The sequence below is a fragment of the Eurosta solidaginis genome, chromosome 1, assembly GCF_040869045.1.
Source record: "Eurosta solidaginis isolate ZX-2024a chromosome 1, ASM4086904v1, whole genome shotgun sequence".
Taxonomy (NCBI): domain Eukaryota; kingdom Metazoa; phylum Arthropoda; class Insecta; order Diptera; family Tephritidae; genus Eurosta; species Eurosta solidaginis.
In genome coordinates this window covers 13,837,834-13,864,218 of record NC_090319.1, presented here as the reverse complement: position 1 = coordinate 13,864,218, position 26,385 = coordinate 13,837,834, and the positions used below count along the sequence as shown (strand labels likewise).

General features: G+C 37.3%; 3 protein-coding genes across 10 annotated transcripts in view; 2 read left to right on the top strand and 1 right to left on the bottom strand.

Moving 5' to 3' along the window:
* The window catches only part of sad (Cytochrome P450 family protein sad), a 265,008-nt gene that overhangs the window by 107,782 nt on the left and 130,841 nt on the right, over positions 1-26,385 (top strand). The gene's annotated exons all lie outside the window — the stretch shown is intronic.
* ana1 (anastral spindle 1) lies at positions 4,363-12,688 on the top strand. Of its 4 annotated transcripts, none has more exons than XM_067780993.1 (7): positions 4,363-4,639; positions 4,710-6,148; positions 7,116-7,242; positions 7,321-7,978; positions 8,044-10,164; positions 10,226-11,142; positions 11,205-12,688. In XM_067780993.1, the coding sequence occupies exons 1-7, from the start codon at positions 4,517-4,519 to the stop codon at positions 11,670-11,672; spliced, it is 5,853 nt and encodes a 1,950-aa protein (XP_067637094.1). In that variant the 5' UTR covers positions 4,363-4,516; the 3' UTR covers positions 11,673-12,688. The 4 variants fall into 4 exon arrangements, with proteins under 4 accessions (XP_067637094.1, XP_067637076.1, XP_067637083.1 ...); XM_067780975.1 differs by having other exon boundaries at positions 7,321-7,987; XM_067780982.1 differs by having other exon boundaries at positions 7,116-7,245.
* Positions 16,375-26,385, bottom strand: part of Cftr (CF transmembrane conductance regulator) — a 91,562-nt gene continuing 81,551 nt past the window's right edge. For all 5 annotated transcript variants that reach the window (XM_067780944.1, XM_067780920.1, XM_067780925.1 and 2 more), the window contains exon 13: positions 16,375-23,847. In XM_067780944.1, the coding sequence (XP_067637045.1) occupies positions 23,565-23,847 (283 nt within the window). In that variant the 3' untranslated portion in view covers positions 16,375-23,564. The remainder of the gene's footprint in view (positions 23,848-26,385) is intronic.

The following is a 26,385-nucleotide window of genomic DNA, read 5'->3' as shown; positions in this document are numbered from 1 at the left end:
TGGAGTTTTAGCGTTAGCGAAAGTTGAAATTGGGGTCCTAGTTTATTGCAAATCTTGTGGAAGATCTTTTGCAGTCCCGGGATTTCAAAATGACATTCTCGGGATCTCAAGATCTTACGGTCACTTTGTACGCATTTTGTTTTTTAAGTTTATTTGTTTTATTTCCTTCTTGGAAAAACCCCGATCTGTGTAAAATGGTGATCCAATTTTTCACATGTTATACATATGCACTTGAACTTTGCCAAGTGCATAACTTTATCTACACCAATGAAATTGTTGAGCATAAAAGGAGTACTAAACAAAGCGTGTTTTCACTATCCATTTTGGTATGCGTTATACACTATGACCTAAAAGTTTTGTGTCTCCACTATCTCTTCATGCACTACTACGTCTCCATGAGCTTCTAGTTGAAAATGTAGTTGTATATACATGTAATAAAATAATTTAAAAAAAAGTTTTAAGTTAAACGGTTTTATTGAAAACAATACTTACATGAAATAATAATAATACGAAAAGCTAGAAAATAATTAGATTATGTGTTCCAAATATGGACCAAATCAAATCGGACCACAAATACGATTTTTGTGAATATCTCGATCTTTGCGCTACCTAGCGGCGATTTTTTTTTGATAGGTCGCTTTCTATTCTTGTATGTATTATGTGTTCCAAGCATGAGCCAAGTCGGACCACAAATACGATTTTTGTGAATATACCGATCCTTGCGCCAGTTAGCGGCGATTTTTTTTCACAGGTCGATTTCTATTCTTGCATGTATTATGTGTTTCAAATATGAGCCAAATCGGACCACAAATGCGAATTTTGCGAATATCTCGATCCATGCGCCACCTAGCGGCGATTTTTTTCACAGGTCGATTTCTATTCTTGCATGTATTATGTGTTCCAAATATGAGCCAAATTGGACCACAAATGCGAATTTTGCGAATATCTCGATCCTTGCGCAACCTAGCTGCGATTTTTTTCTTATTATTGCATTGTCGTCGGGTTCTGAACTATATTCCAAGTTTCAAGCTTGTAGCTTATCGGGAAGTTACTTAAATTTCAATTACAAGATTCGTTCACAACGGCCGTGCGGCCGTGCATGCGGCCTGCCTGCCAACTCAAGCTAAATAAAACCGTTTAAAAAACACGGCTTATATAAGGGTTCAGAAAATTCGTTATATATTCTGAAAAATTTATTTAAAATATTAGAGCATAAAGTATCATCTGATCAGGCTAGAACTAAATGGGATGGAAAAAGGGCTAGGAAACCTCGGTACTCGGGATCGGCCTTCTCGGAAACTGATGCCTAAATTTGTAGGTAGCAGTGCCCTTTTGCTTGTTCAAAGGCCAACATTTTATTAAATGAATACATAAACCTGCGATAGAGCAGAGAATCTTCTCTTCCAATGGGTTAAGAGGCGTAAGACGTTACCAAAAGTGAATCGTATTCAGAAGGTGCTTATGAGGGGCGTACCAGCAAAGGACTGCTCAAATTGGTAACGTTCTTCTACAAATTCGGGTACATATTTATCCTCCTTGCCTTGTAAAAGTAAAGGAAATTGCCATAATTATGATCATCAACTCTGGCGGTGAACACTTGGACGATATCATTTTACTGAATTGATAGAATAAATTCTAATGGATTCTAACATATTTAACATGCAGAACTATAGTTCTTCATTTCAGAATGAATTTTTTTTATATTGTTGTTTTCCGTTTTGTTATTAATCCTTCCTTCATACTTATGACAAGGCTTATTCACACATAATTAAGGTGTACAATTCATCACTGTGCAGTTGTGGAGAAATTGACAATTATATTCATAAAACTTTTTATTGCAGTAATTATTCTCATTTAACAGCTAATTTTAAAATTTTCACTAATAATGATTTTAAATCTATATTTCAATCTAAAGACATAACCAAGATCACTCAACTTTTACGTGTTTATGAAGTATCTAATATTAAATTTTAATATTTTTTAATATTCGTCATTTAACTGTTTAATTATTAAAAAAAATTTTATTCTTATTATTTAAGAATTCATAAGCTTAACACTGGCTTATAATAAATGAATATTCAATTATTATGTTTTTCTAAGGGAAACTGAAAAGTGGTTAAGGTACCTCCAAATTTACCGTGTGATTCGCGGTTCGAATCTCGGTGAAACCTTTGATAACTTTACGAAATTGCCTGATGATGATTACGTGGTGGTTTTCGAAATGGTACCTTCGCAATATGCCAGTAAATGTTTCTTCATTTCTTTTCAGTTTCTCTTAGAAAAACATAATTGAATATTAAATTATTATAAACCGGTGTTAATCTTATGAATTCTTAAATAATAAGTATAAATTGAACACCCCATTAAACAAACATACATTTTTTATTCTTCTTTTTAAGCAGCCACTTATTTAACTTTTGCTATTGTGTTCCATTTAAATTGTTTGATTTGTGTAAGTTAATACCACTTTATTTATGTATATTTTAAGCTAGGCAAATCTATTGTGTTGGGTGCAAATAAAACAAAAATTATTCCACCTTTCAGCTCGACGTTTCGCCAATTTTCCTTGGCATCTTCAGGAGCGTGACACTGTATTTATTTAATAAAACAAAAAACAACAAAGAACACAATCAGATACATATAGAATTAAAATTTAAAATATTGCAATTAAATATTGTTTGTTCAAGAAGTATTTTCTTACTTACAAAAATGGAAATAAACGAAAAACATAATTTTCATTAAAACATTTAAACATTTAAAAACATTTTAATATTGAAAATTGTGAAAAGTTAATAGAGTGGAAAAATCGATACCACCTACATGCGGTAAACTTGTCATACTAAAAACTAAATAACAAACATAATAGGTACGCGGCGGCGATATTGTCTGTATCTTTTTTTTGTTTATTGTGTTTCCTCTTTTTTGCAAAATTCTTAGGCTTTCTAAGGTGTAACGCGCTTTTTCTTTCCTTTCGGTGTCTATTATTTTTATATTAAATTTGATATGATATGGTCCGGATAATTATTCTTTTTAAGCGTCAATTTAATTTTGCTAATATTTGCGTCATGAAAACTTTGATGGCTGATAGATAATATTTTGTCCATAAAGTTCTTCGCCGTATTTATTTTGTATTTGAAAGGCTGTGAAGATATGAAGTTTATGAGGCGCCCACAAGAAGTTGGTTTCGAGTACCAATCCAATATTAGTTTATTATTGAGCCTGTGTATACCTGTGTCTAGAAAGGGGATGTTGTTGTTTTCTTCTTTTTCGATCGTAAATTTTAGTCGATTATGGTATATATTTAAAACATCTAATATTATATTTGTGTATTTTCTTGGGATGATGGCGAAAATATCATCTACATATGTGACTAGGAGCTTTATTTGTATGTTGTGTTGATTTTGTAATTCAATCAAAGTGTGTGAAAACGCGTCGTCCATTATTATATCGGCAATGGTTGGGGAAAGGGGGTTGCCCATAGGCATTCCATATGTTTGTGTATACATGTTGTTGTTGTGCACGAAATAATTGTTGTCTTTTAAGCAGAACTCTAAAATATTGTGAAACTTGCTCTTAGGTATATTCGTATTTTCCAGGGATGCACCTTAACGTTAAGCTAATCGTTTATCAAAAAATTTCCACCGTTTCCGTTGAAACACTTCGAAATATTATCGATAAAGAAATTATCAAGATAAATTGTATCTCGTTTTTAACCGAAACGAAAAGCTTTCGTTAGCGTTAAAAACGTTAACAGAAACGTGATACTTTATGTTTGAATTGTGCTGGCAATGCTATAGCCATGGTGAAGCCGTAAGGTGGCAACAACGAGCGCACATACACACACAAACTCTATGTAATTTGTTTGTGTAATTCGTTGGTGGTAATGTCAAAAATACTCTGAGAAATGTTCGGACTGTCAAAATTCATGAGAAAAGTTGCAATCAGCTTGGATAATGCTTTCACCTTTAATGACTCCGCCATCAATCAGCTTTGCCAGCATAGTTTGAAATTAATAATCAACATAAACGATTTGATTTCGTTTTGATATGGCAGAAAACGAAACGAAATCATTTCGTTAATTTGACGATCTTAACGTTAATAAACGAAACGAAATGACTTCGTTTCGTTTATTAACGTTGATTATCGTAACGAAATGATATCGTTTCGTTGGTTAAGCATGCCTGGTATTTTCCTTTATTTCATTGTTAGATATATCTATCCTCTTTGGCTCTACGATGCAACCTTGTAGGGCATAACCTAAACTTGGTAGCACTTATTTAAATGCGATGCCCAAATGTCAAAAATAGAACAATTAACCATTAATTTTCCCTAATTTATATGGCGAAAATAAATAATAGACACCTGGTAACTCCTGAACTAAAATTTTTTTTTCGCTTCTGCGCTGTCGATTTGTTGACGTTATTCATTTTAATTATTTTGAAATTAAATGCAATTAAAAGCAAATGCACTTACAAATGTATGAATAAATTGTGGCGTATTAAATGTGCGCCATACAATGTCACTGAATATTACGGTGAATGGGAAATTTAGAGCATGCAATAAGCCAAGCATTTTGGATGATCCAGTGCGTGTGAAAAAGCAGCTCGAGTGTGAGCTGAGGAAGCAGCGTCTGCTAGAGGTAAATTAGCATTCATAACAATGCCTGCAATATTAAATCAGTCAATATTTGTGCTTATGCCAATTTTTAGGTACGCGAGGAATCCAAAAATATAGCGCGCAAAATAAGAAATGACGTGGCTGCCGAAAAGGATAAGCAGCTGAGAAATCTTGAAGCGATGAAGGCGCAAGAACTGGAATGTTGGCGCGAACATGTGTTAGTCCAAAAAAACAACGATTATCGTCAGGCAATTTTTGAAATTGGTACCGCACATAGAGCTGCAAAGTTAGAAAATGAGGCGATGGAAAAACGCAGAGCTCAGTTGGAGCAGCAACGTAAGCAGTTTAAAAAGAACACCTACGAACGTTTAGGGGCGAAGCCAACACAATATTCAACAGCAAAGAAATCACTGCATACTGCTGGTACGCAAACGTCAAATGTGCTTTTAAAAGAACAAAAAAAGAAGAGGCCGAGAAAACGAAAACGAAAAAATTGTCCAAAAAATCACATTTCTACGTGTCACTGTTCAAGTGCGGAGAGTGAAACGTTAAGTGAAGAAGGCAGTGCTGATGATGTGCCAGGGGTTGGTGGAAATAAGCGTAAGCAGCAGCAGCAAAAACAAGACGCTAACCGAATAGTTAGGCAATCACAACAAGAAAATCATCAAGTGTGCAGCGATGATTCCATTGAAAGTCCAGCTACTAAATCGGTGCATATTTGTCCATGTCCAAAAGTAATTAAATGTCCTTGCGATGTTAGTTCCACATCCTCGTCACCATTGTCAACCACTTGCACTGATGAAGAAGAAATCGTGCCACCTACTTGTATAAGCATTAAAAATGCTAGATATAGCAATAAAAATGCCAGACTTAGTAAAAATCCTGCAGTAATAGTTGACATTGATGTGGATAACAATGATTCGGTTGTAATAACACATGGAGGGGAAATCAAGGATCGACATGCCGAAAGTAATCGACAATTTAGTCATGTAGTACGCGATAGTAGTGCTGAAAAGCGTAAACGTTCATCGCTAAAAAGCAGCACCACAACAAATATTTCCAATACACCAAAAATATCTGAATCAAGCGTGGTACACAAACCACGTTTTACACAAGTGTCCAAACTACTAAATGGAAGAGGTGGCGCAAATGTTCTACAAACCGCCCAACACAGTGCGCCACCACCATCGGTTGCTGGTACTACACCTTCTACTTCTATACAGAAATCACCACATAAAAGTAGCACATCAGCAAAGACCGCTGATAACTTCCCAATTACTGTTTCACGTGGAACAGTTGTTTTAGATGGTGACCGTAAAAGTGAAAGCGCGAAAAGTGGGCCCGAAAACAGTGGTAGCCAAGTGCAATGTTATGATTACAATAATAAATATCACCGTAACTATCCACATCCTACTGAGGGTCTTGTTCGTGAGCCCAGCGTGCGTGAACGTAACGAACCAAATGCGGTAGAACAAGCGGGAATAGAGCGTGAAATGGAAAAGGAGAGAGAACGTGAAAAGGAGCGAAGACGGTAAGTAGAATAGCAGTTATTGACTAAAACTTTACTATGTCGCAATTCAAGTCATCTCGGCCGCCGTGGTGTGGTGGTAGCGTACCCGCCTACCACATCGAAGGTTCTGGCTTCAAATCTCAGGCAAAGCAACATCAAACTTTTAAAAAGTGTTTTTAAGAGGGGACCTCGACAGTGTTTTGGCAAACACTCCAAAGGTATTTCTGCCATGAAAAGCTTCTCACTGAAAATATATCTGCCTTGCAGCTTCCCTTCGGCATAAAACTTGTAGGTTCCACCCCGCCGGGGTAGGGAAAAATAGGAGCTCGACGCAAAGTGGAAAATAAACTGGGCCTATATCACCTCGGATGTTATTAGCGCTAAGAATTTTATTTTTATTTGGGTCATTATCTAAGGGCGCAACGATTCCAATTCAGCAAGATATATTTATGGATACGTTTTCGAATAAGAAGAAAATATAATAACATATCAAACTTTTTTAAAATATAACATAATATGTCAGCGAAATCGTCAGGTTTTCAAAGCTCTACTGTTGAATCCATTGTTGACTTAGGGAATCATACCGTCCTTTGTTCTGTTCCAGGAGGTGTTGTTTTCCATGTCTCTAAAATCAAGTTATGTATGATCTAATTCTGTCGTGCTTTTCTTCAGCTATCAAAACGGTTTTCTAGGATTATACCAATAACTATGTCGGAACCTTCAGGTCTGTGGGCTTCAGTATCCTGCAACGGGAGGCATACCTATTCTAAAGTCCACTCCCCATTCTTAAATTCACAGTTAATCCTTCAAGCCTGTTTGCTGCGTTTCACACCCGTCTAGCCGATTTGGCGAGATTGAGCTACAAGTATGATTGACAAGAAATTGCGTTCAAGGGGGTAAGGGACCGCCTTTTCTACAAAAAAAAAAAAATATCCCCAGTGGTTGAGCAACAGAGACAAAATCATAAAATTATTATGAATTTTTCCAGAGAACGATCTGAGGAACGAGGCCGCAGAGCGCTGGAACGCGAACAAGTCCGACGAGATTGTCTGCAACTTACTGAAAAGTTGGATGCGCTAACAGACCAGTATCCGCAGCTGTTGAATCCGCCAAATGTAGTAAAACTTTTATTTTGTATAACAAACTTTCCAAATCTAATCTGCCTCACACTTCTCTTCTGGCTCTCACCATAGATCAATCTCCATAGTCATCAACTACAAGCACAACGTGCTGAGAAAAAACGCAACGCCGCTGTAGAGGAACTACTTTTACGTCCAGCTATTATAACATGCCCAGAAATTGCTGAGCAACCAAAACATAGCACAAACCAACAATGCCCAACCACCACCAACAAAAAATTCAATGATGACTTGAATTTGGGCGCACCTGGTTTGAGTGATGAAATTAATATTACTGGCTCCACGGATAGTTGTGGTACAATATTATTGGGCTATGTTGATGATCAACAACAAAAAATACGCAATGATTTGCATAAGTATGCTGGTGGTGGTGGCCAGCCAAAACAAAATGTGAAAAAAGCAGAACGCTTATTGAATCTTCTGGAGCGTATTGAAGATTTGCGTAGAGCTTTGTGTGAGGAGCTGGGTAACAATGGAAATAGTGATGGCATGGAACAGGTAATAAATGGCGTGAGCGATGTACGTCGCGAACGTGAACGTATAGCCATACATGATTTAAATTCGGACGAGGGTAGAGTGTCACCTTTGGCAAAGCATTTACATGACGTGGAACAAAAGGAAGCTGTGCTGGAACAGAAGTTACGTGAGTTATGTAAAATGCGAAAACCAGAACCAAATGCAAACGGGCAGCGGGCAGGACCGACTATGAAAAGTACAACAGGTTATATACATTTTTAGACTTGATATTATTTACTTATGTTACCCAACTTTTTTTAGAGCCAATAGGAAAGGAGTGTAGAATACAAACGACGGCGAACAACAAGCCTCTGGAGATAATAATAAAGTTGAAGAATGAAGGCGGAAGACGTGGCAAATCGATAGGGCAAAAATCTACAAAAAGTCCACGTAAACTCTCAACGCTTATTGATACACCCACGCGCAGAGTAACCGCTAAGCGCTCACAACAGCATCTTAAACACCCTACAACTGCCACGCAAGGCCGTATCAACCGTCAAAACTCGTACGATTCAAACTCGACATCGTATCGTAGCCTGCCACCACGCATTACAAATGAAGTAGATGCGTTAGTAAATCGTTTAGAGTTGAGTGGCGGTTCTGCGGAAGAAGACGAGGAAGTGGATGAAAACGCGCCAACTAAACAAAAAGATTTAACTGACAGCTACACTGGCATACCTACTTCAACTGGTGCAACGCATGCGGCAGCACGCCAAACGAAGTCAACTCAGCGTATCGCTCGTTTAAATCCACTTATAGCTCACTATGTTCAACGCCTTCTGGGTATGTCGCGTAGCTCCATTCGCGCACTAGGCGTTAGCTCTTCTGATATTGAGACGCCCTCTTCTTCTGTTATGAATATCAGTACGAATCGCACGGGTACCTCTGCTGACATGGTTCAGCCACAAGAGCGAATACAGCGTGTACAACGATTTATAGAAGATAATCGTAGTTTTATTAATGAACTAGAGGATACATTACGCTCACAACAAAGTGATGTTACACTAGAAACAAGCATACGTATGTTTGAAGAAATTTGGCAACAACGTCTACGTATGGAGAAGGGAGCACGCAAGGAAAAGCCGTTGACGGAACAAATAGGTACCAAGCAGAAAGAAAAGCAACTAAGAACAGAGCAACGCTATTTCGGAGCTGGCGCTGCAAAGAAAGATGTGGAACGGGACCGTTCAACAGAAAGAAATGTGCTGTGTGAAAAACGTAACGAAGCACCATTTAAACCGCTAGAGAAAAGATTTTCAGAAGAGAGAAGAGCTTCACGTTCGCAACAACGAATTTTTGCAAAGCGTCATACAGAGCCTGCTCCCCCGACAATGTCGCAAATGCAACAGCAACATGTGGTTGAACAACGCGCACAACCAGTTACAAAAGCTGCGCAACAACAACAAGAGGTGCAGAGGCCGTCTGCTCAAGAGGATAATAAAGTGCGCTCGTCAACAGAACGTGCTTCCACTCGCATGGGTGCAGACTCGAAACAAGCGCCAAAGGAGTCACAACCTAAGCGTGATATTTCGGTTAACACTGAAGAACGTCGTGCTGAAGAACAGATAGCGCGCTATGAGCAGCTCACCGAGAACTGCACTCACCGAATAGCGGAGCTTACAGAGTTAATACAGAAAGTACGCACCGAAAAGAAACGTCTCATGGAGATTACACTTAGTTCGGTTAGCGAAGAACGCAACTCAACTGAATATATCGAATTACCTGATGGCACACGAAGACGCTCAAACGCCTCCAGTGTTAGCAGCAGCCGAAGTAGCGGCGCAAGCATACTTGATGCACTTAAAACGCAACCTACCACTTCTTTGGATTATATGCCAAGCAAAGGCGAAGCAGACTCATCGGAGCAGCAAGCCATAACCACATCTGGCGAAGGAATATCAACACTCGGCCATGGAAATGCACCTCTTGAAAAGCACAAGCCGACAGGCATTAGTCGTGATAGTGGTATCTCTATATCACGTCCGTTGACATCACTGGATTTAGAACTACCTTCGCAAGCATCCACAGGAACACATCCTAGCACTAGCGGCGCGTCACGTAAAAACCGCCCACCGCCAACAATACAACGTTATAGTCCGAATTTTGCGGAAGACGATGTGGTGCACGAACTATCCACAATACTTGAGGTAGACACACCGGGTACCTCACGGGTTAATGCCACAACAACAGGATCAGCGGTAAATGGAGCAGGGGAGGCAGCGCGGCAAAAACTTTTGCAACCACAGCCATTCCCTACTTTCGAAGAATACGCGCGTGCAATGAATTTGGATGTTACACAACTGAATGCAGACACCAGCTTACGAATACATCAAGAGTTCGATGCGTTGATTGCTAATCTGCGTGCTATACAGGGGGGTGCCGGTGAGTATTCTAATAAAAAAGAAAATGTAGTTAAATATATTATTCTACACTGTATTACCAGATTATCACGAGTTTCCATCTTTGACTGCCTATTTGCACAATTTAAGTACTCAGCAAGAGAACGCTGAAAATTGTGGAGCACCAGAGACCATTGATGACCTCTTAGCTTGTCTACGTATTGCAAATCTCTCTATCAAAACCTTTCCCTCGCGCCAAGAATATTTACGCCAATTGGCTGCAAATTCCACTGGTGGTGAATTCCTCGACACCGGCAGCTTAGAAAACATCACTGATGCACGCACGAGCACCAATACTGAAACGGAATCCGAATCAATTAATATCGAAGAAGAGCTCAGAAGGCGCCAAATATTACAAAAATCGTTTCGCGTCGCGAAAGGAAAGGAAGATATTTTCTCATCAACAGCAAGGGAAGGCGTCGAACATGCGCGCGGTCATTTGCGTACATTTAATACAGAAAGCGGTATTGAGAAACTCTCTTCAACATCAGAGAATGCATCTAGCGAATTTGAGCGTCAATTATTTAGTTTGGGTATAAAATGGCCAGCAAGTATGCGCGCGCGTACAAAGGAAGCAGACGCAGTAGGCAGAAGTAATACTTCTTCGAGTCCTGAACGTGTTTTGAATGCTGATGGCTGTGCAGAACCAACTAAACAGCGTGAACGTGATAGTCCCAGAAAAGCTGCTAGAGATGCGCAACAAAAGAATCCTCAACAAACTCCAAAGGCAAGTGCTAAATGCACAGAAACAATTACTAGTACCACGAAAGAGGTGCAATTCGAAGAACACACAAGAGTGCGTTCGCCTTCACCTATTCCAGCGCGATCAGTAGATCAAAAGCAGTCAAGCGGTAGTTCTAGACGCGAAGTGTCGGCTGATGCAACAGCTAATAAGCGACATCCGCGTAGAAGTACAGAGCGTGATCTGACAGCGCATGACGCAAGCGGACAGAGTAAAAGTGTAAGTTAATAGATTTATTTATGGAAACATAAATTTAATTTTTAACATCTCCCTACCTATAGCCTCGCGGCAGTCCGCATCGCTCCAGCGATTGCGAATTTGTTAGTGATTTTGGACGTCCTTTAAATTTGCGCGACTTTCTTACCAAAGAACTGCTAAAACATGCAACGTCTTCAAGCTCTACCACACCAACAGACGAATCATTACGTAGTGGCTTTTTGCGTTCCATTATCGATACGATGACACCGCGCACCAATAATGGTGGTGGCAGCAATCAACTAGATAGACAAAAGACTTCAACGCCAGTTACGCATTCAGTTTCGCACAGTAGTAGTGGAAATCATAGTGGAAGTGGTAGTGCTGGTAATACGCCATCACAACTTTTCTCAGGTGAAAGTTGTATATCTTCTGTACGATTTTTTGAACGTTCAATAACACGTACATACCCCTCTAAGACACCATTACCAGCTGCTAAAAAAGATCAAAATCAAAAGGATACAGACGACGAAGCCAATATTACTGGAAAATAGCTTAGTGACAAATGCTAACTGTATAAATTAAGTTACAAAATTTAATTGATTTCGAAATCGAAATTTCCCAATATCAAATTTTAGGTATTACATTGATGAAATTTTTATTAGTTTCATATACAGCTTGGCGTGAATTTAATTTTAGCACAACTGTGACCAACTTTTTTTTTAATAACTCGACGAAACTTCAATTGCACATATAACTAGGAATTAGACGAAATTTCACCTTATTGAATAAATAACATATATATCACATTTATATAAATATATACAGAGATTCATACATATTTTTGTAAGTAAAGCAATCAGCTACTTTGTTATTAGCATAATAGCTTATTTGTTAAAGATTTTATATAACAATTTGCATGTAGAATGTTGTTGAACAAAATATTGAGCTTATTTATTAGACTTAAAATCATACTCGCTTTCATGCACAAAATGTTTTTAATTAGCCTAATTAACTTGGTTTATTTTAGACCATGATATTTTTAAGGCGTATACTTTTATGTATTGTTAGAAAATAAAAAAAAGGCTTCAAACTTGTATGCAACAAGAATTTATATAATAAAATGCAATTAAATGTCTTATTATTTTGTAGAAAAATTAATTTCTCATCATGCTAACAAAAAAGCAAATTTAATGGTTGTATGCATAATGGAAATAGCGTATTTCTATCTTGATAACAAAATATACACTGGGGTGGCTTTTCGTAATTCGATAGTCGACACTCGTTGATTCAATACTTCAAGTCGATATCGCACGCTCGTTGACGCCATTTTAGTTCCCGTATCTTGGTATGATCTCTTTCGTTTACAGATGTCGAAGAGTGTTTAGAAGCTTTTTGGAACTACCAGATATTTTCTTTTATAAATAGCGTTTGTTTCTTAATCCCTGAAGAAAAAGTCGTTCCCTAAATAATCACCAAAGCATAAAATTATAACTTTCAAAAAGGCAATTCGACACCTAATTTGATATCGAACAGTTTGTATCGAAAGTTCGCTACGGCGCGTCGATAATTTGTGTTACGGAAAACGATTATTTTATACAAATTCTTGATCGATATCGAATTACGGAAAGCCACCCATGGGTTTTTCAAGATTTCACAAATTCTGCAGGGATTTGTATGAACACAAATTCGAAATTAGAAAGTCTTAAATTCTAATAATAAAGTTTGCGCTTGCATACACTAAGAATTTTCATAATTTCTTTTTACTTATTTTCATATTGCAATCCTATTGGAAGAAAGAAATGGGGTACTCTTATTAACCAGAATGACACATTTCTCTTTCTAAAGAGCGGTAAGTTGAATTTTCAATAAGTTTTTTAGTTTAATTCTATTTCGTGTGTTCGGATCATGTCGGGAATTGTTGTTGTTGTAGCGATAAGGTTACTCCCCGAAGGCTTTGGGGAGTGTTATCGATCTGATGGACCTTTGCCGGATACAGATCCGGTACCCTCCGGTAACACAGCACCATTAAGGTGCTAGCCCGACCATCTCGGGAATGACTTATATGGCCACATTAAACTTTCAGGCCATCCCTCCCTCCCCACTCCTAATGGAATTTGGGGTCGTCAGAGCCTCGTCTGTTAGTGAAACAGGATCGCCGCGGATAGATGAGGTTGACAATTGGGTTTGGAGAAGCTATATATTGCGCTGGCAACCTGAAGGGTTGCGCTACACAGCCCCTGGAATCTGGTATTTTAGTCGCCTCTTACGACAGGCATACCTACCGCAGGGAGTGGTTCGCGATTGTGTTCAGGATCATTTCAAGACTTTTTTGGTGCAGTTTCGGAACTGTTTTCGGAATTATTTCGAAGTGTTTCGGGATTTTGTTCGAAATTATTTCGGGAGAATTTGGAGACTTCGGGATAATTTCAGACCGTTTCGGACTATGTTCAGTATATTTCGGGAAAGGTTTATCTTGGGACTAGTTCATGGAGTTAACTTTGATTTCGAAATCGTCACGGGATAGTTTTTTGGAATCATGTTATGACTTTCTCAACGATTTCAAGATAGTTTGGGACTATTCATGAATGTTTTGAGAAATCATTTTGAAGGATCCCGGGAAAATTTCGGGATTGCACATCTAATTTGACCAAAATTCGATCCGCGTAATTTGTTAATCTAAAAAGAAATTCGATTTCGGGACGGTCCCATTGCAGATTATTGCTCTTCAGTTAGCTTGAACTGGCCAGTCAATAGAGCCCTCACATAGACTGAATGTTTTTATAGTGTTACCAAAGTTTGGTTGACGACCACACGGAAACCCCCCAACTGGGTACTAAGACTTACGTTATAAAATTACTCCTTCCTCTTAGCGAATAATAATAGTTTTCTACGACCAAGCCTTATATCTGCATCGAGATGTGGCAACTGTACTATATCTAGTAGCGCGAGTAGCGCAAGCGCAGGACACGGACACAGAAAGTGCTCAACCGTTTCTTCGTGCAACTCGCACTTCTGCTGTTACTGACGAGGCATAACTTATAAGTGTGTGACGCCTAAAGGCTGTGCACAGTGGGTATGCCCATCGTGAGCCCTAAATTTTCTTTACTTTGAGATGAGAGCAACTATGTGAGTCTATCGTTGTAGGATTTGTCCAAGATATTATAAATGCAACTCCTATCAGGGATAGGCTTGTGGGCTTATGGGACTTAGAATATACCCGCGGCAGATATGCCCGTCGTAAGAGGCGACTAAAATACCAAAGTGATTCAATGGGTTCTGCAGCGCAACCCTTTCAAGCGGTTGCCAGCGCAATATATAGCTTCTCCAACCCAGTTGTCAACCTCACCTACCCGTGGCGAATCCTGTTTCTTCAACACACGTGGCTCTGGCGATCCCAAGTTTTAATAAAGATTCCTGATCCATCAGAGAGCGGATTAATGGACATCTGCCGCCTATGATGGCTGAAACGTTGTGAGTTTGACTGGACCTATGCCTAACCGCCTAAGCAATCAGTTGATGATCAGTGATGATCAGTTGCCGCCTTCCTCGGTATACAGATTTTGTGGCATGGATCCCATTGCGACGTTATCATTCTTCAGCTTAACATAGAGCAGATCCAATTCCTTAAGGCCAATAAGATCCAATCATATATATTATTTATAAATTTCTCTTATTTGGAATTTAAATATATAAATAAAGTTTTGGTTGTAAAGATGGAGATTCGGGCTATTAACGAGCTTTGGCCAATTTTGGCTAATGCTTTTGTTTAGCTATATTTTATTAAAATAATTTGTTAAAAATAAACGATTGTGAGCACGCAAAGAAATCTACTTGTACTATGGCACTATTGTGAATATTTGCACTGCATTACCGGCAGTTGCTACCCTACGCTAGATGGCAGCGCACGCTGTAAGTTTTAATTGATTGATAGAACAGCTGATTTCTGTTGATATTTGATAAGATACTTTTATATTGGTTGCGCAAGATGCGCACGGGTCTGGCTCGTTTGATATAAATATCTCTTAATCTCTCTAAGGTTTTGAGCAGAAAAGATGTCAAACTAATAGGGCTGTAGTCTTTTGGGTGCAAATGACTGGTTCCTCCCGCTGTCAGTATGAAGACTTCGACTCGTTCTCCAAGATCGCGGGACGTGGTTCTATGCAACGATTTTTGCTCTTACCTCTTACCTTGTGTGTTTGAAAATAAAGGAAAGTATAAAAGTTGTAATTTTTTTTTAACTTTTTATTGGTAAAGTATAAAAATAAGTAAATATTACATACGTATATATTTATAGCTAATATATAAATATTGCATTCTAAAAGTGAATAAAATATGTATATACTAATTATACCTTAGCGAACTTTAGTTTAAAAAATAAGTAGAACTGTTTTTTTTTTTTTTTCAAAATAGATATCTATCACTAATAGTACATACATATATATAATTTACAAAATTAAAAAACAAATTTTCTTTGCTGAATTATAATAGCTTAAAACGTATTTATATAAAATTTTTGGCCTTTAATATTTTAAACGAAAGTATGCTTTTTAACGAAAATAGAAAAGTAGTAGTCAATCTGGAGAGATTTCAATATCGTAAGCACTTTGCGTAAAGGGCTAATTAAACTTCCTTAACCCTAACGCCATAGTCGAAACCATACCCATATCGATAACCATCTCCAATGTGATCGATTAATGGTGCCTTAACCTAAAAATCGTGAAAATTTCATAAAAATGAAGAAAGCGCAAAAAATTACAAACATATTCCACAAAAAATATGTCTCTTAGTCATAACGTATCCAAAACAATGAATAAAAACTACAAAAAGTTATTAAATTCACCAACTGAAATATTTTTAGGTTATGGATATGGCGAGAAACCAAAAACCAATTGGTTGGCTATGGTATGGTTATGCTGTTAGCGTTATGGTGTGGCACCATTAATCGATTACATTGATTTCCATCCGCTGTTTTATTTGGTTATGGTTTCAAGAAAGCAAAAAAAAAGTTAAGTGCTGTGACAGACTTCGAAACTCATGACCCATTGCGACGAATAGCAGAACCATTCTCAGGCTACAAAGTATATCAATAATCAGTAAAGTATTCATATATACGGAATATTCGGATGCTTTCATTTTTAATAGACTAACTTATGTATGTTTTAAGAAGATTCGATTTTCCTTCACCAGCACTACTCAGTAACCGGGGTAACTAGTGTGATTATAAAAGCTTAAGTAACTTCAGTACATAACATTGTATTACAAAATATAAGTATATATCCGTTTATTTATAAAAGTAAGTAGATTTTTATTAATTTAGCTAAGTTTTGTGTTATAAATCATCGTGAAATATCGTTTTAGAGCGTTTACAATTGTCGACGGGATGGAAAACAATCTCTTATACTGCTAGTCGACTCGAGGACATAGGATTTTGTTATTCTATATGCTAACAGTTGGAAAAATAAACACTACAAATTTTCTTTAAAAATTCACAAAAATACTTGGCTATACATTTTATTAAAGCCAGTACGCTTTCGGGACTGTTAAATGTTAATAGCTTCTTAACTTAATGTATTACCAAAGAGGATAAATATAATAAGTTTCTTGCGGACTTTGGAAACTGGCGAGAATGGACACGCGCGGGTATCTTAAAAGCGAGTGATTTTTACATACATCAAAGTTAACTGTTTTTACAACACAAATATCTTGTGACTTCTATTAAATTTTGGGCATTGCGCATCTCATATTAGTGGTGAGTGATATTGGCTTTGTGTGTGTTTTTTCCTTTTTTTAGTTAAAGAATTTTAAATCATCATAAAAGAAAGAAAGAAAAAAAAACACTGCCTTTGTTCGCAGCTTCAATAAAAAGTGTAAGGGGAAAAATGGCGCAACGTTAGCGTCTGAGTCTTTAAATAGAAACATCAACAAAAAACTAAAAGTTTTAGAACAAAAAGTACTTTTTATGAAATTTCCAACAAGGGTTTGGTGAAAATACACCACGATTCCTGTAGCATTAGGGCCACATGCTCGGACAGTACGACAGCGAGGTTAGGTGATTTTGAAACCGCACATAGCGGTTATAAAGAACCGTTAACCTCGTATGACATGAACATGGACGATGATATACATACCGCTAACGGTACTTTAAGCACAACCAAACCTGCTACCACAATTGGTGCTGACAACGACAAAAAAGAAATAACTATATACACACAAAATTTTCTCGGTGACATTTTCGTCTTAGTCGATGCTACAGACAACTCTGTCATGAATAATGAAAAAATGACCTCCGAACTGACACTTTTCGCACAAATAAAAGACTTACGCTTTAAGGACATACTACACTTATAGGCAAAACGGTATACAAAGTAATCTTCAAAAATACATACGCAGCCAACAATTTTACACTGGACACTAGACCACGCACTGCACTTCAAATATACGGCGTTGTGAGGGGTATGCCCACCTGTTTCGAAGACAATTATATCTTACTGCAAGCTTCTAGCTCCATCAGAATTAGTTCGGTATTACGATTCACCAGAAAAGGTGTCCCAACGACAACGATAAAAATAGGCTTCGAAGGTAAAGAACTCCGAAAATATATCGTATATAACTACACGAAACAACGTACAACCACACTTTCCACCATTAAGACAATGCGACAATTGCGGGCGTCAATGATCACACCAAAATGTCTTGCAAAAGCAAGCATCGCTGCATTAATTGCGGTAAGCAAGAATGTAATACAACCGTTTGTATCCTATGGGGTCGAGCAAACCATACAGCTAAGGAGCGAGGTGCTTGTCCACAATGGGGAAAAAGAAGCAGAAATCAATCAAATTAAAACTATTAAAAACATTCCAGGCGTGAGGTCCTGGACAAATACTTTCCCAAAAACTCAAACAGATTTGAAATTTTAGTGGATGAAGAAGCCACATTCCCCATGCTCAGCATGGAAAATCAGGACATACTTGACAAGGATGGAGTAATTAACAGAAATTTTAGGAAACGCACCTTCAGCCAGGTTGTACGTAAGCCTGTCAACAGGCCAACTACAACAATCAAAACCAACAACAACTACAGACACATTACAAACAATATCCCCAATCAGAGTACCAAAAAGGTCTAGTCTCGGAAATCGAGAAACTTATGATCGAAATGCTAAAAATCACACAAAAGCTCTCTCGAGAGCAAACAAATCCAGAAATCATCCACGAGATTCAATCTATCAAAAATAGATTCGTATCGCTCCAATATGATGAACTCCAACTTTTGGAGTCATCAACCGAAGAATCTAATTATGAAGATTCTTCAATATAACGTGCAATCACTCAAAGCCAACTTAGATACCATAGAATATTATATTAACAAACACAACTATGACATAGTATGCTTAAATGAAATGTTTCACTCACACAACACCCCAAATAGAAAACTCATTAACAACACGATCAAAAAATACAGAAATGCAGGGTATGGAGGAGTGGCCATTGCCATAAAACGTGATATTAAATTCAAAAAAATACAATTTAATTCAGACCATGACGTCCTGTTCATGTTGTTGTTGTTGTAGCGATAAGGTTGCTCCCCGAGGGGTTTGGGGAGTGTTATCGATGTGATGGTCCTTTGCCGGATACAGATCCGGTACGCTCCGGTACCACAGCACCATTAAGGTGCTAGCCCGACCATCTCGGGAACGATTTATGTGGCCACATTAAACCTTCAGGCCATCGCCTCCCTCCCCACCCTCAAGTTCCATGAGGAGCTTGGGGTCGCCAGAGCCTCGTCTGTTAGTGAAATAGGATTCGCCGCGGATAGGTGAGGTTGACAATTGGGTTTGGAGAAGCTATATATTGCGCTGGCAACCTGAAGGGTTGCGCTACACCCCTTGAATCTGGTATTTTAGTCGCCTCTTACGACAGGCATACCTACCGCGGGTATATTCTGACCCCCTTACCCGCTGGGGTAAGTTGTTCATCAAAACCATCAATCAATTTAAGTCCTAAAATTGTCATCGCTAATGTATACTTTCCTCCCAGTTTAGGCATAAATGAATTTAACTCTGAAATACAAAGAATATTAACTTTTATTGAACCGCTATAAAATTTCTTCTTGCTCAATGCGCGTGCAGTAAATTGGGGGGATAACATTGACTCAAACAGAGGTAAACACTTAGTAAATCACATCCATCAATCTAATATACGCGTTCTAAATCAAGGTGATTTCACCTACAAGCATAATCTCAACACAAACATTGCTTCAATTCTTGATCTTTCCTTTACAAATTGTAACAAACAATGTAATTGATATGTAGATCACACTAGAATTGGAGGAAGTCATCATTTCCTGGTTACAATTGAAACAAATGGATTTCAAACAAAAACAACTTCTAAATTCAATTAAAAACATCCAATTTGCATCTTCAATCAGCAACATTGAAAACTTCATACAGAAAAAAAATAATAAAAAAAGGTCACGTATGCTGTTACAAACAACAAAACTCCAAAAGCTTAGTGGAATGAAGAAGTTGATAAAACTTACCGATTCCTCAAAACTGTTAACAAAAAAAGTTAAAAACAACCCCAGCCCAGAAAACTTTGTGCACCTCATAGCTCAGCAAAAGCTTTGAAAAACAAAACAGTCAAAAAAACTAAAAAAGAAAACTTTAATGGCAAAATCGAGGAATGATGATGGCACAATCAAAACTATTTAGATATTCTTAAAAACCAAGTACCTAATTCAACAGTAACTCCAACAATAAACACACACACAACTCCTAATCCAGATCGTACGCTCAGCTTTGAAGAAGTAACTACTGTAATTTCCAAAAAAAAAAAAGACACAGCAGCAGGTATTGCCAGAATTTCATTTGGTATGATTAAATCAATGTCCGACCTTTCCTTCAACAACCTCAAAACTGCTCAAACGACATATTTTTATCTAATGAGATTCCAATGCATTGGAGAGCAATCAAAATTGTTCCTATACCTAAAAAGGATAAAGACTTAAACCACTTTGAAAAATACAAACATTGCTCTTATACCTGTTATACTTCTAATTATCAACTCATGCATTAAGCTGCAGACATTGGTGCTTTATCGGTAACCGTATCGGTAACCTTATAACAGCTGATTCGACCAACCTTATGGGAATCAATGCAATCGATTATTGGTGCCGTAGCCAACCAATTGGTTTTTGGTTTACCGTCGTAACGATAAACAGCTGATTACGTTAGGGATACGACTACAGCGATACGACATACGGCACCAATGACTCCCGCTTTAAAACCAGATTTGACGTTTTCATCGAGAAATACAATTTTCTCACCAATAATAACTTTTTTTTTTCAAAATCAACACCAAATTCAAAAAAATTCAGGAAAGCCAACATAAACAGGTCGTTCTATGCGTTACAGACATCGCCAATGCATATAACTGCATAAACATCACTACTCTTCAAGAAATACTTCTAAATCTTAACATTGAACAACTTTACGTTGACTTGCTCATTAATTTGTGATCTCTGAAGATTCTCAAACTTGGCAATAAAACCACTGAAATTCACAACGGACTTCCGCAAGGAAGCTGTCTTCATCACTTCTTTTCAATATATTGTGGCGAATGTTGACATCACTAGGCTGTTAGTAAATAATCACGCAAAAACAAAAACATGAAGCAAGCCACACTGGTGTACATGAATACATCAGTCATCATTTACACACATACATACAAGGCAACGAAGAGATATTTCACACACACACATGTGGTCATCAGACGAAGTAGTTACACATACACACGCATATGGCTATGCGAGAGGCTATAAACTACAAATGCACACGCATATAGCTGGCCACCAAGCAGGAGATTCTAGGAGAAACGTCTAGACCTTTGGAGAAATATGCGGATAAGGCAACAGGGAGTATAAAAGCATCGCAAGCTGAGGAATGACTAATCAGTTTAATTTAAACACGCTATCAGTTGCGAAGTGAAGTATAATTGTGAAGTATAATTGTACTACTCTCAAAGTAGTCTAATAAAGACCATTTTGCAATACAGAATATTGGAGTCATTTATTCAACAGTTTAGCGATTCCATCGTTAGCAGAAGGTTTCAAATAAGCAGAATTTCTCTAAATTCGTTACAATATATAGAGCCTAAATACTATTCATACAGAAATGTACCAATTTGCAGACTTCATTTTCATAGCTTCAGGCTCTAACTTGTATGAAACCACAAAGAATTTACAGCATACATTGAATTCCTTCACCGAGGAATGCAACCTTCTTAACTTATCTTTTAACCCAAGCAAAACCAAAATTATGCATGTAAGATCAACAACACCAGTCCCGAACAAGTATCCTCCATTAAATTTCTTGGCAACTATTAACAAATCACTTACAGTATCTTAGGAGAACAATAACATAGTCGAAAATGCTACTAACAACATCAACCTGTTCAAATACATAACCAACATCGAATCTGGCCTACATACACAAAAGGCTCTCAACATATATAAATCTCTTGTATGATCAAAAATCGAATACTGCAATACCACTACTGCAAATTGTCCCAAATCAGCCACTCAAAAATTCGTACATTACAAAATAAGTGTTTAAGAAGAAGTCTGGGCTTGTCTCCATCGACTCTCATAAATCTTCTATATGCCATAGCCAATGAACTACCACCTAACGAAAGAACAATTTGGCTAAACGCAATGGAGCTGGTTAAACTCTTCGCATATAAGGATCCCTATGCAATGGTCATTTCCTCTAACCCTCATATAAATTCTAGCTATTCTACAGTTTATAACAAATTCGAAACAATTTTGATTCCTTGGATTACGTTAATCACATACAGCAACATAAAAATCATAGATAAACACTTACCAATCAAAAAATCTGCTTTAATACCTGAAATGGCATAAACACACTATGCACAGCTACTAGAAGAATACACCTCCAAAAAATTTCACGTTTTTATACTGATAGCTCACTTTCAGATAACAAAACTGAATACGCAATATACCGTTATTCTGATAAAACCGAACATCTCTTTCATATACCCTTTAAAACCTCCTCAGCTTTTGGAGAACTACTCGCCACGAAGAAACAATAAATATTGCAATCAAGGAAAGCTTCTACAAAATAACTATCTTCACTGATGGCTTAATTTCATGCATTCTAAGAAGCAGAAACACTAATAACAGTGTGACTAATGTTAGCATCACTAATAAAGTAATCACGCAACAATAAAAAAAAAACACGAAGCAACCACTCATGGATGAACGAGAAAACTGAGAGTATAAAAGCAGCGCAAGCTGAGGAATCAGTAATCAGTTTGATTTAAATTTATAATTTCTTGTAAAGTACTCTCAAAAGTAGTCTAATAAAGACCATTTTGCATTACTGAATATTGGAGTTATTTATTCAACAGTTTAGCGATTCGAACGTTAGCAGAAGGTTTCAAATAAGCAGAATTTCCCAAAATTCGTTACAATAGTATAGCCATACGATACACAATCTAATCAATAGCCAGAACTTCCAACAAATTAATTTAGTATGGGCTCCATGGGTATTGCTGGTAACGAAAAACCTGACCAAATGGCTAAATAAGCCATAACCAATGGTCCGAACATACAGGCGAAATTTAATATTAACGAAACTCTTAAGCTAATTAAGGACAGCATTCACACGGAATGGTGTAACAAATTTTTAGATCACTCAATTGATAACCCCAACCTTTTTTCCAATGTCCTAATAATAGTCCTTGGTTCAAAGACCTTTCGCACCTCCTACACAAATCTAAACTTTAAATAGAATACTCTCAGGACACACATAGGACAAACAGTACCTTTACATGATCAAAGATATCACCTCACCTCGCTGGTGTCTGTGGTGATACTGGCGGTTACATTCACCAGACCTTTCACTGTCGTAACTTCAGCATTATTCGTGCTAACTTTGATATATTTAATAAGTACAACAATTTTGAAGAAATATTCTTAAGCAACGATAAATCCAATATCACACAACTATTTACATTTTTACAAAAAACCAAATTCTCATTGTTACACACTACAAATACACGCGCGTATGGCTGGTGACCAGGTAGAGGATTCTAGAAGAAACATCTAGACATTTTGGCAGATTACGAACTATGTATGTTTAACAACGATAAGTTACTATTAAGATGTTAAGGGTATTAGGTTTCGGTTGAAAATCAAATTTAAAAAATATATATGTAAACTTTAATCTTTAAAGGTGTAACTAGTATTATTTTACTATTTTGATCAAACTTGGAAGACTTTCCAAATAAGGCGAAGAGTTTTATAAAGGCAGTTTCATCTTCCTAGCCATTATTCGCGCTTTTCTATGGTGAATTAAAGCTAAGATTTCACTTAAAAAAAAATGCAGTGTAACCTCACTTCTAATGTATTTTTATCCTACATTATTCAACAACATTTCGCGCTGAACGCTGCATTTTATGATATGTCTCACTGGCGATCTTTTTTAGTGATTCCGCTTCAGCACCAGTAGCATCTACCATTTGCCTTAAAGCACCGCCCGGCTTCTTTAATAACAAATGTGGAATATCGAATTCGCGCGCACGACCATCATCCATAACTAGAATACGATCCGAATCCATAACGGTATGTAAACGATGTGCAACAGTCAGCACTGTGCAGTTTTTGAATTTTGTGCGTATTGTCATTTGAATGAGGGCATCGGTTCTAAGGGAGAGAAAAAAATTGTATACATTTTTTGTAAAAAAGAAAATATTAAATAAAAAGATGATAAAAAATGTTAAGGACTACCTTTATATAAATGGACCAAAAAATTTAAGGTAATTTTTCCTTTAATACAGACATAGTCTTATTGAATTTTGACTAAAAAACTTTAACAATAGCTCTTGCGAAAAAGGGGAATAACTCAATCCCCCTCAAGAAAATTTTATTAGAAAAGTACCTTTAGTAGTATATTAGTACTGATAATAAATTTGTAAATGCCACAAGTTTTTGAGGAAATAATTCATTTTCTACTAAATATTTCGTGAATTGATATACCTAGTTTTGTTGGTTTGGTCATTCTTTCAGAATTTGTTTGAAGGATGCCCTACGTCAGAGTTTTATTCAAATATACACTATCCCAAAATTTGTTTCAAAAACTCCCTATCTGAGCATAAGTTCAATGCATTTTGACATAACAGGGAGTTAAGGAAAATAATTTTGGATTAAGCGTTCTTCAACCTAATTCTGATATATGTAAAGCGTGTTTGTGACAAATCCTGAAATGGGAAATTTTTGAAAAGTATTTTGAGATAGGGCGATTTCGAATTGGCAGCCGGCATAGGGTTATACTCTACTCAGCAGCCACAATGATTTGACAAAAACAAAAAAATTTAAGAAAATGAGTTATTGACTTAGAACTTTATATTCCGGCCTTGACTTTGGCAGAAGAGTTAAGCTTTTGTGGAATCCTGCTACACAGGGAGTATTTACCTTTTTATTCTGAAATTTCGGAAACTCTTTTCCGTTTAAGTATTCGTGGAAGTGTTCCGGATAAACCGTTAATTTAGAATATTCGGAACACGTTCGTTTAATACTACCTCACGAGGTCCGAATATTCCAAATAAGTATATACATAATATTCCAAATATAAAACGACTCAACAAATTCTTAAATGCAGACGAATGTTCCGAACATACGGAATGAATAAGTTAACTCGCTGAATGAGTACATTTCGTTATGTCATCTCCATTACATTTTTATGTGAATCGATTTACTAGTCGAGTTTGAACGATGAATTTTAAATTGGTTTAGGTTTCGTATATTCATAAGTTGACGAAAGTGCACGGTTTCTCGGTGTCCTCACTTTTCATAAAATTACCTATTTTCCACACTAATACACCAATGGCATGGTTAATAAATTCATCATAAAATTATAAAAAACTTTGTAAGGAGTTATGTGGCTTAGACTCATGACGGGTATTCTGACTGGACACTGCCTTCTGGCGTCACATGCCTTTAAACTAGGCTTGGTCAGTGATAACAGATGTAGGAAGTGCGGGTTGGAGGAGGAAACGATCGAGCACGTTCTGTGCTCGTGCCCTGCACTTGCCAGGCTAAGACTCCAGCTATTAGGAGTGATACAGCTGTCAGATCTAGAAGCAGCAAGTGGCTTAAGTCCTAGGAAGCTTCTAGTATTTGCCAAGAGGACGGAGTTATTTTATAACATAGGTCCTGGTTTTTGATAGTTTTTCAGTTTGGTCGTTAAAACAAACTTCTGGTAACACTACGGACTCAATCAGTCTATGTGAGGTCCTCATGGACCGGCCAGTTCAACCTACCTACCTATGTAGCTTAGTACTTATCGGGTATTTGTAAACTAATTGCTTCCTATTTCTACTACTAATTTTCTAAATTTTTCAAAAAAATGCAAAGAAACAACACAGTTGACGGATTTCATTTCGATTTGGGTGCAAAATGGCTGCAAATGTCAAAAAATTTGCTCAGCCGAGCAAACCTCTTGTGATTGAATGGTACTGCATATAAAAAGGAAATTGCAACTTTGATTAGTAATTTAAGTAATTCCTAAGTGAAAATTCTTATCTTTATTTATTTGTTCAAAATAGCAAGATTTAAGAGAATTAGCGGAATTTTCGCTGACAACACTGGCGAAAAGAACAGAATTCCACCTCGCATCATAACAAGAGAATTCCACCTCGTTTGTCAGCTACTTAATTTGCACAGCTGAAAATCGTGGTGAAATTCGCATACGCCTGAAAGTCTAAAAGAATTGTGTTGAAAGCCGCGTACGCCTAAAAGTATGCAAGGACGTGCATTGAGTTGGGCCTTCAACGAGGTGGAATTCTACAACGCCTGCAACACTCAGGAGGCTAGCCATGAAAGTATGGCTTAATCTTCTAAATAGTTCGGCTGGTGCGTTACGCAGCTCAAATTTTTTGTTCAAACATTGCACTGTCACCGAGTTTTAAACTATATTTCAGGTTTCAAGTCTCTAGATATCCAGGAAGTTAGCTAAAAATCGATAACAAGATTCCCAATTTAAAACTAGTTTTATCAATATCTCGATCCATGTGCCACCTAGCGAAATTTTTTTGATAAAATATTGCATTGTCACGGGGTTCTGACTTACGGCCCAATTTTCATGTCTCTAGCTCATCGGGAAGTTACTCGAAAATCGATCGCAATATTCCCTCGTTTTTAAAGGATTTGCAGCTATCTTGACTAGCGCGCCACCTAGCGGAA

Bases quoted from the DNA above. Each gene is read 5' to 3' on its own strand.
- ana1 (XM_067780969.1), top strand. From the start codon at position 4,517: ATGTCACTGAATATTACGGTGAATGGGAAATTTAGAGCATGCAATAAG. The intron at 7,988-8,043 runs GTTATATACATT...AACTTTTTTTAG, and splicing joins GACTATGAAAAGTACAACAG to AGCCAATAGGAAAGGAGTGT. The intron at 11,143-11,204 runs GTAAGTTAATAG...CCCTACCTATAG, and splicing joins CAAGCGGACAGAGTAAAAGT to CCTCGCGGCAGTCCGCATCG.